The sequence below is a fragment of the Delphinapterus leucas genome, chromosome X (assembly GCF_059928025.1).
Source record: "Delphinapterus leucas isolate spDelLeu-1000000601 "Yukka" chromosome X, BTC_Dleu_Yukka2, whole genome shotgun sequence".
NCBI classification, from domain to species: domain Eukaryota; kingdom Metazoa; phylum Chordata; class Mammalia; order Artiodactyla; family Monodontidae; genus Delphinapterus; species Delphinapterus leucas.
Genome location: NC_143150.1, coordinates 1,930,252 through 1,945,431, shown reverse-complemented (window position 1 = coordinate 1,945,431; position 15,180 = coordinate 1,930,252). Strand labels below are relative to the sequence as shown.

General features: G+C 42.7%; 1 protein-coding gene across 1 annotated transcript in view; it reads right to left on the bottom strand.

The window, feature by feature from the left end:
* The window catches only part of MECP2 (methyl-CpG binding protein 2), a 62,146-nt gene extending 61,987 nt beyond the window's left edge, over positions 1 to 159 (bottom strand). Inside the window, exon 1 of the mRNA XM_089903956.1 lies at positions 9 to 159. Within this exon, the coding sequence (XP_089760082.1) occupies positions 9 to 70 (62 nt within the window). The 5' untranslated portion in view covers positions 71 to 159. The remainder of the gene's footprint in view (positions 1 to 8) is intronic.
* Positions 160 to 15,180: the final 15,021 nt, after the last annotated feature.

The following is a 15,180-nucleotide window of genomic DNA, read 5'->3' as shown; positions in this document are numbered from 1 at the left end:
CCACTCACAGTCTCTCCTCCTCGCCTCCTCCTCCTCCTCCGCTCGGCGCGGCAGCGGCGGCGGCGGCCATTTTCCGGACGGCTTTTACCACAGCCCTCTCTCCGAGAGGAGGGAGCGCGCGCGCCGCCGACGCCGAGACCCCGCACGGCCGACGTCGCGCCCCGCCCTCCCGGTCGGCCTGTGCGCTGCTGCACCTGCGCGCCCGCGCCCCGCCCCCGGCGCCGCTGCCAGCCGGCCCGCCATTGGGTGCGGCGGCAGGGGCGGGGCGGAGCCTCGGCGGCGACGCCTCCAATTGGCGGGAGTTCGTGTCCGTTCCGGCAAAGGAAAAAGGGGCGGACGCCCCTTCTAGCTGCCGATTGGCTGCCGACGGCCGTCATTTGGGGAAAAGAGGTGGCTTGGGTGCCGAGGGGCTGGTTTAGTGGGCGGAATTTGAATATTAAGGATTAATGGGATGCTGGGGCAAGTGAAGGCCTAGGCTCGGGACGCCTGTTTGTGCGGCCATCCCGGGCCCTTGACCCGCTGTCCACAAACGCACGAAGTACGTTACCATAAGCCTTTCACAGCACCCACGTTTTCTCAACATCACCACCTTCAGTACAAGCAGCAAAGTTGCCTGACATTGTTCCAGCCGAGGGACCTTGCTTTAAGAGGCCTACCCAATGCATTCTTCCATCTGAGCCTGCCTTGTACCACACTCTCAGAGGGGCAGGGAATAAACTGAACAACAAATCACAGCCTTGGCCTTCTTGAAACTCTGGTGGGGGGGAGAGGGTGCATGCCAAGGCTGCACGAGACCTGTCATTGTTGGATGAGACGGTTTGGTGTGGGTGGGCAGAAGGAGTAGTGGGAGCACAAAGGAAGCAGCACTTAGGTCTGCCTGGAAGACGTGATTTGGGACCTAAGATCCAGCAACGCTGGTATGGAAAAATAAGAGCATGAGAAAAGTTTTAGCTAATGGAGTGTTCAGGATAGGACTGTTTGTCAAGGCGACCTTACTCTGATTCCAGCTGTCATCCAATTCATCCAATGCTCTTTGTGCTAGTTCCATGCTTGACAAGGAACCCTCTGACGCTGATGTCACTCCCCAGCCCCCATTCATTTATTAGCTCCCTGTTATGTGCCAGGCACTGTTCCAGGCTCTGGATGCACAGTACTGAACAAGACAGCAATCTAACGTTCTCGTGGGGGAAGACTCATAGTAAACATACAAATAAGTATATAATATAATGTCACATAATGGTAAGAGCTTTGAGATAGATAAAGCAAGGGTGAAGGGGGTGCTATTTAGATATCCACAGGCTTTTGCTCTCATTTTATTCCCCCATATGGTTATCTGAGGAGAGAAGAAGATTCCACACAAGTTCAAAGGCTCTGAGGAGAGACTATGCCTGGTACATTGGGGAGTAACAAGGAAGTTTATGTGGCTACAGGGTGGTAAGGTATGCAGTTGGAGAACTGGGAGCTTATTCTGAGATGAGAAGCCTTTGGAAGATTTTGAACGGGAGCTGACATCATCAGATGTATGTTGCAGGTGCAGTGTGCAGATCTGTGGTGAGACAAAAGGAGCAAGAGCCCAGTCAGGAGACCCTGACAACAGTCTAGCAGAGGTGAGAGTGGTTTTTAGCTAGGGTGGTAGCAGTGGAGGTTCTGAGAAGTTGTGAAATTCAAGCTATATTTTCAAAATTGAGCAGAAAGGATTGGATGTAGCGTACAGAGAAAGAGAAAAAACAAAGAGGGGTCCTGAGTTTTTGGCCTGAGCAACTGAGTGAATGGGTGATTTCACCATGATGGGGAAAACTGTAGGAAAAGCACATTTTGGGAGGTACAGATCAAGAATTCTGTTTTGGCCATGTTAAGCTTGGGGTGCCTATTAGACCTGCAATGTTGAGACGAGATGTTGAGTAGGTGGTTGAGTCAACAAGTCAACAAGCTCAACATCTAACTCAAGAAACTATAAAAGGAACAGCAAAGTAAACCTGGAGGAAACAGAAGGAAGAAAAATAAGGATGAGCAGAATTTGATTAAACAGAAACAACCGATTGAGAAGACTGAGAACACCAAAAGCTGATGGTTTGAAAAGCTGGAAACAAAAGCCAGCCCTCTTAGATAGAGAAAGAGAAGACACAAGTAAATTATATTATAAATGAAAAGGAAACATAACCATAGATACAATAGATTATACAATAGATAATAGATAAAACAGATAAATTTTCTAAAAAGGTATTATAAACTACTGTATATCATAATTGGAAAACATAAGCAAAATGAATAAGTTACTAGAAAAGCACAGCTTACCAGAACTGATTCTAGAAACAGAAAGTCTAGATAGACCCTCTATGACCACAAAGCCATTGACTATGTTTTTTTAAAAATCTACCCCTCCCGCCAAAAAAGCTCAGAGAACTTTACAGCTGACATCTACCAAACTTTTAATGATTGGGTAATTCCAATCATAAAAAAGAAAGAAATCTCCCCAAACTTGTTTTGTGAGACTAATATAATTACTATAACAAACCAATGAAAGGAAGACACAGGATATGGAAATAGATGTAAAAATTCTAGACAAATATACTGAACCCAGCAGTATATATTGATATATCCTAACCAAGCTGAGTTTTATTCTAAGAATGCAAAGATGGTTTAAAATTAGAAAATCAAACTTAACAGATTTAAGGGGAACAAATTATGTGATCATGTCAATAGATGCAGGAAAAGCCTTTGATAAAATTCAACACCTGCTTATGATAAAAAAGAAAAACCAGCAGCAACTCAGAGAGCTATGAATAGAAGGGAATTTCCTTAATCTGATCAAAGGTACCTCTTAAAAAACTTAAAGGAAAGGTCACATTTAATGGTGTTAAGGGGGAACAAAGCAAGAAATAGAACAAGATCTATGGTGCAACATCATTCATGTAAAATAAAACACACATCCTTCACCTCCCATTGTCTTTTAAACCTTATCCTTGGAGTTTCATCGTGAGGAGAAAGACCCATTAATCCCAAATGGATTCCCTTGCTGTTAGGACACAGGCATACAGGTCCAGCCAGTAACAAAAAGCTGGAAAAGTAACGGGAAAAAAAAGATTCAACTCACTCTACAAAAATTATAAAACAGCTGGGAATAAACGTAATAAAAAATGCCAAAACACTATATTTAAAAACTGTAAAACTTTACTGAAAAACATAAAAGAAGACCTGAAAAAAAATAGAAACTACCACAATCCTGGAAAGGAAGAGTTGACATAATAAAGATGTCAATTCTTCATAAATTAATCTGGAAATTCTTTGCCTGAGTCAAAATCTAGGCGAGAAGAGTAGGTGTACAAGACTAGATGTCAAGACATTTTTGAAAGAGAAAACCAATGACGAGGGTCTTGCCAAATTCCTTAGTTTGAATAAACGGAACTTAAGTGATAAAATTTCACTCTGCCCTTGAAAAGTAGAAAAATACAGTAGAGTTTAAAGTATTTACTAGTAGAATTTAAAATGGGACATTTTAAAAAATGGGACTACTATAACAATTTTAAAATGCATCCCCTTGAAAATGGGTCTATAGAAGATAAAAAGAAGAAAAATATAGTATAGATAGCAATTGACAGAAAAGCCACAACCTGAGGGATTTTATCTATATGGCAGACAGAGCCCAAACTTCCGCTCCGTCTAAATCCCTTGAACTGATAGAAAAAAATATATATATATATTTAGAGCAAATCCAAAATGACAACAGAAAATGAGAAGGGTAAAACAGTTCAAAATTTTAGAACTAACATCCCAGATGATACCACAAAACATAAAACACACAAATATGTTTCAAACTCTATGGAACATTTCCTCAAGTTGCTTATGAATTAGACCTCTCAAAAAAAAAATCTCAGTAAATTCCAAAACGTAGAAATCATGCATTTCAGTCTCTGGCAACAATACAATAAAATTAAAACTTAAGAACAAAAGAATGGGCAAAAGTAAAACAAAACAAAAAGTTTTAAAACAGGCTTCAAAATAATTCTTTGGTTAAAGGGGAAACATAAACTGAAATTATAAACTCTTCAGATATGACCGACAATGAGAGCTGTACATATTAAAACCTATGCTGTGTGGCCCAAGTGGTCATCTAGAAAAATTAATAACCATAACTACATTTATTAGAAAAGAAGAAAATATGGGAGAGGGAACAATTGGGAGTTTGGGGTTAGCAGATGAAAACTAGTATATATGTATAGTATGGATAAACAACAAGGTCCTACTGTAGAGCACAGGGAACTATATTCAATATCCTGTGATAAACCAACATAGAAAAGTTTATGAAAAAGAATGTATATATATATATATATATATATATATATATGTATAACTGAGTCACTTTGCCATACAGCAGAAATTAACACAACATTGTAAATCAACTATACTTCAATTTAATAAATAACTTATTTAATAAATAAATAATTGTAAATAAAGAAAGAAATATTTGACTGACTAAAAAGAGGAAAATAGATAAGAAATGAATTGATTCTTGCACATCATGCCCACATTTATGCGTGCACACCCACACATACACACACAGGGAATTTTCTTTCTTTACCCTTAGATGCTCACTACAAGAAAAGTATCTAGGAACAGAAAGGAATAGACTCATCAGAGTGAAGAGAATGTGGTGAGGATGGGGGGTTATCCTCAGTTGACACATTTCAACGATTTTTTGGAAAGCAGATGGGAATTAGTTGAATAATAAAGTAAGAAGGAAAAATCCAGCCTAGAATATTTGACAAAGGAACTACAGAGGAGGTGGAGCCAGATATAACACCGGAGAGTAGGCTCAGAATCAGCAGGCACATGGTGGAAGCAACAGAATTAAATGGGTCTGAACACATGGGGATTAATTGAAGGCCCCAATACAGAATGACTGCATCATTTGAGACTTCCTCTCCTCCACCAGACAGCTGAGCTAGCAGCTGGTGCAGGCCTGCAGGGAAAATACCTGACAGTTCTCTAAAGAAATTAAATGAAATGTCTGTAGAGAACTAGGGCTTCCAGCATGGATGTGGGCAACTCTGTTCCTCAGCTCCCTGTTTTACACAGAGGAGTCATAGCAGGAGAATTGACCCATTGCCCTAAAGCCGATTAAATCTGCAAAAGCTATCCAGCCCTTCTTTACTAAACCACAAAGCATCATCAGAAATTTGAAGAAAGACTTCAACATGAAAAATAGTCAAGTATAAACTATAGGGGAAAAATGAACTTGGAAGAATCCCAGAAAATGCAGAGGAAAATATAGGAAATTTTAAAAATTTAATTAGCATATTCAGAGAACCAAGAAAAGACTGTATCCACAGAACAAGAACAGAATATTATGTAAAAGGAGTAGAGGACAATAAATAATTCTTGGAAATTAAATGTGATTATAGAAGTTAAAATTCCAATAGAAATATTTTAAAAAATATTTAATTAATTAATTTATTTATTTAGGCTGCTCTGGGTCTTAGTTGCGGCATTCAGGATCTTCACTGCGGCATGTGGACTTCTTAGTTGTGGCATGCAGACTTAGCTGCGGCATGCATGTGGGATCTAGTTCCCCGACCAAGGATTGAACCTGGGCCCCCTGCATTGGGAGCTCGGAGTCTTACCCACTGGACCACCAGGGAAGTCCCTCCAATAGAAATATTGAAAGATAAAACTGAAGAAATCTCCTAGAGAATAGAACAAAGCAACACAGACAAAAAATAGAGAAAATATAAGGACTTTGCAAGAGATCTAGGAAGTTCAGCAAGCAATTAACAATAGTTTTCACAAGATAAAACCAAGAAAAAGGAATAGGAATCGGACCTCATAATAACACCGGATGATAAAAGATAATAGGGCAACATGGACATATATACACGACCAAACGTAAGGTAGATAGCTAGTGGGAAGCAGCCGCATAGCACAGGGAGATCAGCTCGGTGCTTTGTGACCGCCTGGAGGGGTGGGATGGGGGGGTGGGAGGGAAGGAGACGCAAGAGGGAAGAGATATGGGAACATATGTATATGTATAACTGATTCACTTTGTTATGAAGCAGAAACTAACACACCATTGTAAAGCAATTATACTCCAATAAAGATGTAAAAAAAAGAAAAAAAAAGAAAGGATAATAGGGCAACAATTAAAAAGTGATAATAGGGCAATGCTTTCAAACTTCCAAGAGAAAATGATTTTCAGTTTAGAATTCTACACCAGCCAAGATATCCATCAAGTGTGAAATGAAATAAAAACATTTTAAAATATGCAATACCTAAGAAAATTTACCTCTCAAATATATTTTCTTAGGAAGCTACTTAAGGATGTTCTCCAGCAAAACAAGGGTGTAAGCCAAGAAAAAGGAAGATGTGGGATCCACAAGACAGTGGATCTAATCTAGGAGAGCAGTGACAGGAAATACCAGGGATGCCAACTGGGCAGAAGGCCTGACTGGCAATCTGTCCAGATTGGAATATGAGAATGGCAGGCTCTGGGAGAGAGGAAAAGTTATTTTATTTTTTTTAAAGTGTATGTATGTGAACTCAACATATTAGATAGTGTGATTGGGAGTTTGAAGAAAATTAAATATGATGACGGTAATTAGTTCAAGAAAATAAGGAAACCAATTAGAAACAGCAGGGAAAAAAGAACTGTATCAGGAAGTTATGATCAGAATAAGAAGGAAAGTAAAATATAAATCTACCAGTTGATGATGTTTAAGAAAAGAGAATCCACTGGCCCTTGTTGCTAAGAAACTTCTCTTTTCAAACGGGGGTCATCAAATTAGATTTGATGTAATCCTAGTTATGCGTCTTCTTGATCTGGCATTTAAAAATATTTACAGAAACATCATAATGTGAACTTTTGCCTTCGGCTTTTCAACTTTTAGAGTCAACCTGTGCACAAAACATGGAGGCATAGGTTTTGTTACAGGGTGGGACACAGCCTTCTTCCCCTCAGGTGTAGTGAAGGGTTAACTCGGCAGGCCTGGGTGTTCCTGAGGGTGGTCTTGGGGACTCCTGACACACCATATTTGATATTCACACTGTTATCTTTAGTTCCTTGTAAGCTTGAATAATACACTCAGATCTCTTGTTCCCTTAACTTTCAATAGCCATGTATCTTTGACCACTTGGTATCAGCTACACTTTACTTGTATACTGTCAGAGTTAACATTTACATACCAGCCTGATAAAGATGAAAAGATAATCACTAAGGGGGAGGTAGGAGACTGGAGGAAGTTCGGGAAACAAAAGCATATTGGGGTTTGAAGGTGCCCAAGAAATGATACCCATTTTTTCCTACCTGAGTGTCATAGAACGTGACAATATGATTCTAAGGTTCATCGGAGTAAATGCACAAGATGGGTAAAGAGAATGTTGACTCGGGGGAAGACTTGCCTTACCAGCTATCCAAACACACGGGGAAATGACATTGAGGGAAATAGTGCAGCTTTCGTGCTGAAAGAGACAAATGATCAACGGGACTGAGCAGAGCCCTGAAGAGACCCAGACATAGTCAGGGTAGATCCCCTTTCTGCCTCGTCGGTAGAGCTCTGCTTAGATTCTGCATTGGCAGCGCGGAGTCTTAACCACTGGGCCCCTGGGGAAGTCCCTCTGCTTAGATTCTGAATCCCACTCTTTTCTTGTGTAAATCAGGAAGAAATCCTGCTGCAAGGAACTGTGGTGGCCCGTGACCTAGTTCCGGCCAATGAGAAGTTCAGGCAAACCCTTCAGGGGCTTCTGGGAGGCCTCAGCCCCTCTGCTCCACTTGGACTGGGTTGAGCCTGAAGGTGACAACTGAAATGGTGGCGGTAGTTCAGTCAGGCCTCAGAGGTCTCTTTACGAGAACTTTTTCTGTAGTTAAGGGTTCCCCTGCCATAACTACTTTTTCTGTTGCCTTGATCACAAGGTGCTTGTGGCCCTAGGGTGGATTATAGCCACTTCTGTGGGGTTTTGGGAGATTAAAGACTCCATCAGTATGTGTTGTTATTTCCTAGTTTGGGTTTTTTAACTTTGCTTTGTTTTTTGACCTTGCTTAGGTTGGCTATTGTTTTATCTTTTTGTCTTGTTTTTGCGTTCTCAAAAAACCAGTTTTGGGATTGATTTATTAGTTCTCTGATTTCTCTGTGTTCCAACTCAGTACTTTCTGTTCTCATAATTCCTGTTTTTTAGCTATTCTGCAATTTTTTTTGGCTTTTTTTTTTTTTTTAACCAAAGATGTGTTTTAAGGGTGTTCTAAATTCTATAGGTAGGTTTTTGTTTTCTTTTCTTTTCCGCTTTTGTTGTTAACATTCTATGCCAAGAATGTGTTCTGGATTACTTTCTTTTCTATTTTGGAAATTTCTTCAGGATCCTTTCTGGCTTAATATTTGGTCACTGGTTTGTCTGTCATTCCCCTCTGCCGTAGTACCCAGCAGAGGCATGGATGTGAGGCCAAAAAGGCCTGGGGCAGGTCCATCAATGAATTCTCTACTTTAAAAGACTAGGAAATTAACACACGCATCTTCCTTGCTACCTCCCTCCCTCCCTGCCCTCTGCTCCTCCAAACTTTCCGTTTATATGATTACTTTTAGATTTTCTCGTGGTTTCACTTATACCTTTAAATAATATAGTCAAACCTTTACTCCTTGATTGAACAACACTGAGCAATAGCTGTTATCAAAAAATAAGGAAGTCAGCCCACTGGAACTTTGTCCTACCTCTTCTCCCTCCAGCCCTGATTGCGTTCTCTGAACTGTTATTTCTGTAAACTCACGCTTCCAGACGTGTATGTTGTGTTTGGGGACAGCAGCTCCACAGTTCCCAATCTTCATGGATTTCATGCTCACCGTCATTCTTCAGAATGTTTCCTTTCAGACAATCACTCATTTCCAAAATGGGATGATTACCCCTGAACCAGTTACCAAAGATGCCCCCCAGCCTCCCTACACCCTGTGGACCCAGCACTCCAAGCCAAGGCGCGCTGGTTTGTCCCTTAGATGTGCCTCCTTCGTAAATTAACAGAAAAAGCAATATTAGTGTCTGACAAAGGAGAATTCAAAGAATATTAAATGGTACCCCAAAAGTATCATTTTATGTCAATAAGGAGAGCACCTTACCATAAAGAAGTCACTGTAATGAATCTTTATGAGCAGCATTTCACTGAAGCACAGAAAGCACGATTTGCTGGAAATACTCAAAGAAGAAATGGGCAGAAATATAACAGTCTTATACTTGGGGCAAAACAAAGAGAAGGCTCTCGTATTCTTTTAAAGGGTGATCCATCAGGTGCGACCGCAAGAGGAGACAGAGGAGAGTCTCAGGAAGACAAAGTGCCTTCCCTTCCCGGGTCCTAGAGACAGGATGCTTCCCCTGCAGAGCCACATGGGGAAGCCCCGGGATGGTCAGGAGTCAGAGAACAGGACTGAGGGGAAGCTTTAGGCTAAGGCCTTTATTGGGGTTTCCGAGGGAAAGGCCAGGTGGGACAGGGTGAACACTCTCGTGGGCTTTGGGCTATGTGGGTGTCTCTAGTCGCCTGGCACCTGGCCTTTGGACGATGAAGGTGGAGGAGTATTGCCTCCCAGGCTGTCAGGGCAGATGGAGGAGGCCTGGCACTGGATTGCTCTTCACATCCAAGACATACTCCCGGCTGGGCCCTTTGCTATCTCGAAGAATTGGCTAGCCCTGGGAAGGGCAGTCTCTCCGGAGCCAGAATGTCAAAACGTCATAATATACAGAGACATTCTAAATATTTACAGTACAGTAGAGTTGGCCAAAACTATAATCCATGACATTGGTTTTCTATGTATCAAGCTGTGTATACTACAGGAATACATGTTTTCTGGTTCCAATGAGAAATTTACAAAAAGTGGTCACAGAATATGCTTCAAAGGAAATCGGAAGCAGTTGCTCAAGTGTCCCGGCTCCGAGAAGCCCTCTGCACCACAACACGTGAAATCGCAGCTGCACACCTTGTTCTCCACCCGTCCTTGGCACTCAAATGTCAGTTGACCTAACAGAGACATTCTCAAGACACACCTGCATCTCTGTCGCCTTTATTATCAGTGTCAAGAGGAACTAGAACCTTTGTCAGATCATCACTGCAGGGTCCAGGCTCCCCAGAGACGGGAGGCTGCACAGAGTTTCCGGGTTGTGGTCTGGCCTCTGCTTCTCACGGAGCTCCCTTCTGGAGATGCCAGCGGGCAAGATCATGAGTGACCACTGGGAAACAGGGCTCCCTGGTCGGGCGTGTGGCAGGGCCGGGATGGAGACCGGGGACCACCTGCGTCTGTCTTTTGCATAACATTTTTTCCAATCCAGGCTGGCTCCTCCTGGATGGAACTCCTCCCCGTCTCTCTCCTCTGTTGGAGCTTGTTTCCCTGTGGCTCTTGCTTTCCTCTGTCGTGCTTACCTTCAGTTCCCTGAGAAAAGTAAGCAGGAGAGACACTTGTGAGAACCCAGTGATAATTTGGCTACTTACAGAATGCTGGGTTGGAAATGATTCTCCTCCAGCGTCTAGAAGAAATTGGTGCATTAGCTCTGGTTTCAGGGGTTGCCCTTCTGAATCCTGACTCTTTCTCCTAAATTCTGGCCCCTCTCTCTGGAAACTTGTTGACTCTTCCCTTCGTCCTCAGTGCTCTAAAGAAAGCATCAGGCTCTGTTTTCCTCCAAGCACTGGGCCTTCTCTCAATCTGGCAGCTCCTGTCCTGCAATTCTGGGCGAGTGACTGGAAGCTCAGTCCCACCTGGACTCCCCAGAGAAGACACTTGTAACACCCTGCCTGGAGGCCCCCATCCGGGTGCAGAGGGAAAGGCTCTCTGCCCTGTCCAGGTAGAATTTCACGGCCCATTGACTCCTTGTTTTGTCCTCTGACTTTCTGGCCGGCTAAGTCAGTTTCCACACACCTACCTGTTTCCTCGGCTCCCAAAACATGGTTGCTGTGCTCTCAGCCTCTGCCCTCCCCTTTCAGAGATTTATGTTGTTTTTTCTCTCAAAAGTCTCTGGACTGTAGCTTTGCTGAAGGGCAGAATTAGATACAGGTGTTCAATCTGCTATCTCAACCTGGAATTAAACTCTCTGCATTTTTATGTTCAGAGCGGCTTTATTTGTAATAGTTCCAACTGGAAACAATTCAAATGCCCTTCAGAGTATGAATGGGGACCAGTCTGTGGTCCACCCACGCAAGGGAATACTGCTCAACAACAAAAAAGAAGGAAATATCGAAACATGCAACCACCTGGATGAACCTCGAAGTAATCGTGCTGAGAGAAAGAAGCTGGCAGAAAAAGTGTATATACTGTGAGTCCATTGATATAAGACTCTAGAAAATGCAAGCTAACATATAGTGACAGAAAGTAGATCGGAGTTGCCCAGGGGTTGGTCTATGAGGAGTGCTGCGGGGAAAGGATTTACAGGGGGTGCAAGGAACTTTCTGGAGTGATGGCTATGCTCATCATTTTGATTGTGGTGGTTTTTCAGGTGTATATATGTGTCAAAACGTGCCACATTGTACACTTTAAACAATATACTTTGTCGTATGTAAGTTATACCTCAATAAAGCCGTTTGAAATAAAGCGCATGAAATATACTGTACAGTTTAAAGAACAATTCCGAAGCGAACACCTGTGTCACCACTTCTCAGCCGCAGTCCTCTTCCCACAGCCAGCTGGCACTCCTGTCTTCACTTTTGCAATAATCACGTCCTCGTTTTTCTTTAGAGTGTTGCCCCCTAAAGAAGCTTCCCCAAACAGGAGTTTCCTTTGGCCTATTTTGGGACTTTATGTGAATGGAGTAACGCAGTATTGGTTAGTTGGTGTCTCTCTTCTTTCACTCACTATTATGAGATTTACGTGTGTTATTCGATACAGCTATACTTAACTGTCACTCCTGTATGGTCTTCCGATGTGTGACTATAGCACAGTTTATTTCTCTGTTCTACTGCTGATGGGCATTTATGTGGTTACCGGTTTTTGCTCATGACAGAGTCAAACATTCTGCTACGAAAGTTCGTCTTGGAGCCTGTGCGCAGCATGCCTCTCTGCTGGGCACAGACACACACCTGGGAGTGACTGCTTGGGGCCAAGGGCATGCGCATGGTCATGCTGAGCAGACTTTCTCCCAGCACGTGCGCCAGGTTGCGGTCCCAGCCGCAATGCCCGAGGGCTCCTGAGACTTCGTGTCCCTTGCCGACTTGGTGCTGTCAGAGTTGGGACTGTTAATTCTTGCCAATCTGGTGCATGTGTCATGGTGTTTTATTGTCGGCTTTCTGTCTTTCTTCCCCTCTGAAGAAGCAGAGGAATCCCAGGATTGACCCACGTGGCAGGACGGCAGGAGAAGTTGTGGGAAGGTTCCAGGAAATGTGGGCGCTCCACTCCACCTGCCAATTCGCACCCAGGAGCTCCTGACCCTATCGACCCTGCACCCAACGAGGACCCCCAGTTGGGGCACAGTTGCAGTGGGGGGACTCCTTGACAGTCTCCAGCATACGAGTGAGTTCAAGAAGATGCTTCTGCTGGGTGACAGCGAGGCCTTTTCCTCCGTATGCATATCAGTGGGAGGAGTTTCCTTGGAAAGCTACTTTTGCCCACTTCCGGAAGAAATGAACAAGCAAAGATACTGAGGTTCTCAAAGCCCAGAGAACCCCTGTTCTCATTGGTCTCAAAGACTCCCAGGAGGAAAACCTTTGGAAGTGTTAAGCCCGCACCTCTGATGCTGTAAAAGTCCTGGTCCCTCAAGGTGAGGACACAGAAGAAACCGCAGACTGGCTTGGAACACTGGCAGGGTCTGGGCCACGCTCACACCCACAGCTCAGCCCCAAGGGCTGGGCCTCTGAGCAAAAAACCTCAGAGGAAGCTCCTGAGGTTGCTTTCCTGACAAGGACCAGCGAAACGGAAACAGACTCTTCTAAACCATCCACAGTAAGCCGTTTCCATCAGGCAGGCTGGGAGGAAGACAGCTTTACTTACTGTGCTATTCCCTTAAAAGAAAATCCTGTCTCACAATCATTGTCCTATAAAGATGTGATCAGAGCATGCAGCCAAAACGAAGGGAGAAAAAGATAATACAGTCAGCTGAAATTGAAATTATAATACAATAGTAGAATTTTGCTTTTCTTTTCTTTTCCTAAATAAATATATACTTTTGGAACTAAATGTGTATCTTTTTCTTAAAGAAGGATCCAGATTGTTTAAACTTCAGAACCCACACAATGTGGACCTGCCCGCCGGTCAGTATACCTATTCAGATATTTAAATAAATTAAAGAAATTGATCTTGTGGGGACAATATCACATCATGGGTTTTTTTCTGTGCACAAAGGTCATTTCTAAATGCTCAAAAAGGAAAAGATAAAAATTAATCAATAAAATCATAGAACTTGAGGTTATTATACTCTAATAAGTTTTTAAAAATGTATAAATAACCATATAAAACCAACTAGGCTATTATAGTAAAAGTCTAAGCAGTAGCCCTCTTTCCTCAATACATTCTTTCGCTCTCTAAAAAAAGTTTTTGGAGGAGAGAAAATGGAAAACTGGATTTTTTTTTCTGTAATTGTCGCAATATCCTGGTTGCTAAGTTACAGAATAAGGGAAAGGAAACATATATTGCTCTCAGGCCAAACGTTAGCAGTTATAAAGAAGCTTCAGGAACCCCTTCCGTATTAAACACTCTCACCAATATGTCAAGGGCCTTAACAACATAAGAGAGATAAATGGGGCAGTGGCCTGCAAGCCCGACAGGAACGGGAAAGCCAAGAGGAAGGCCCTGAGCCTTGAAGTTTGTCTGCCCCACACACCTCCAGGGCCGAGGCATGGGTGCCAACACTTGGGAGGCTTCTCAAGTCCCCACCAGTCACCGGATTCTAGGGCCATTTAAGCTGGAAACTGGGTGGCCTTGGGTTGCAAAGGCCCCGGTCACTGCATTCATCTCCAAATGACACAACCCCTCATTTTTTGTGATTAAAATTTTTGAACCCCACTTATCAAGTCGTGACCTTAGTTGTACTCCATTTGATGAAATAAAGCCAAGGTAGTAATCTAAAACTCCAAGTTCCTTCAATATTTCTATGCAAGGTAAACCCTTCAATAAATTATTTTGTTAATTTTCATGAGTTTAGGAAGTTACATTCAATAAAGTTTCTTGTAAAAAATTATCACTTCTTACATTAAATATCTATGGTTATGTAAATGTAAACACGTGAGCTGAACTAAATTGAGTTAAAATAATGCATTTCCTTAAATTAATTAATTAATTAATTTTTGGCTGCGTTGGGTCTTCGTTGCTGCACGTGGGCTTTCTCTAGTTGCGGCGAGCAGGGGCTACTCTTCGTTGCGGTGCGTGGGCTTCTCATTGCGGCGGCTTCTCTTGTTGTGGAGCACGGGCCCTAGGCACGCAGGCTTCAGTAGTTGTAGCACACGGGCTTCAGTAGTTGCGGTGCACAGGCTTAGTTGCTCCATGACATGTGGGATCTTCCTGACCAGGGTTCGAACCTGTGTCCCCTGCATTGGCAGATGGGTTCTTAACCACTGCACCACCAGGGAAGTCCCATAATTAATGTTTTTGTTTTAAAAATTGATCCTTTTAAATTTCCAACAATAGCAGTAATTATGTAGCTCTACAAAGCTACTCCACTTTGTAAAGTGAGTAATTCTCATTCATCAACTGTGATTGTACTTTTCTTCTATCTCGACCCACTATAATTTCTAAGATTCCCTAATCCATTGACTTTGAGACCTTGGGTGAATAATAAATTGAGGTAATTAGCAAATAATCTTTACCTGGACGATCTCCAAAAGAATTAAAATTCATAGAGACGGAGAATACAGAAGTACATGATCACATTTTTTTTGGCTGTGCAGGGTCTTAGCTGCGGCATGCGGGATCTTCGTTGCCGCGCGTGGGATCTTTTCTTTGTGCCATGTGGGATCTAGTTCCCTGATTAAGGATCGAACCTGGGCCCCCTGAATTGGGAGTGTAGAGTCTTAACCACTGGACCACCAGGGAAGTCCCCAGAAGTACATGATCAGTTTTTGCTGATACATTCTTGTCTGTGAAAAAACGAAATTGCTTCTCATAACACTCAAATTCAGAAAATTACTGTAGCATAAGCATTGCTTTGTGCTCTGCCTGGTGGTTTTGGTTGTGTTTGAAAACTTAAAATCTTAACGCTTTAAATAACATTGCCACCTGAACATCTTTCACTGTCACT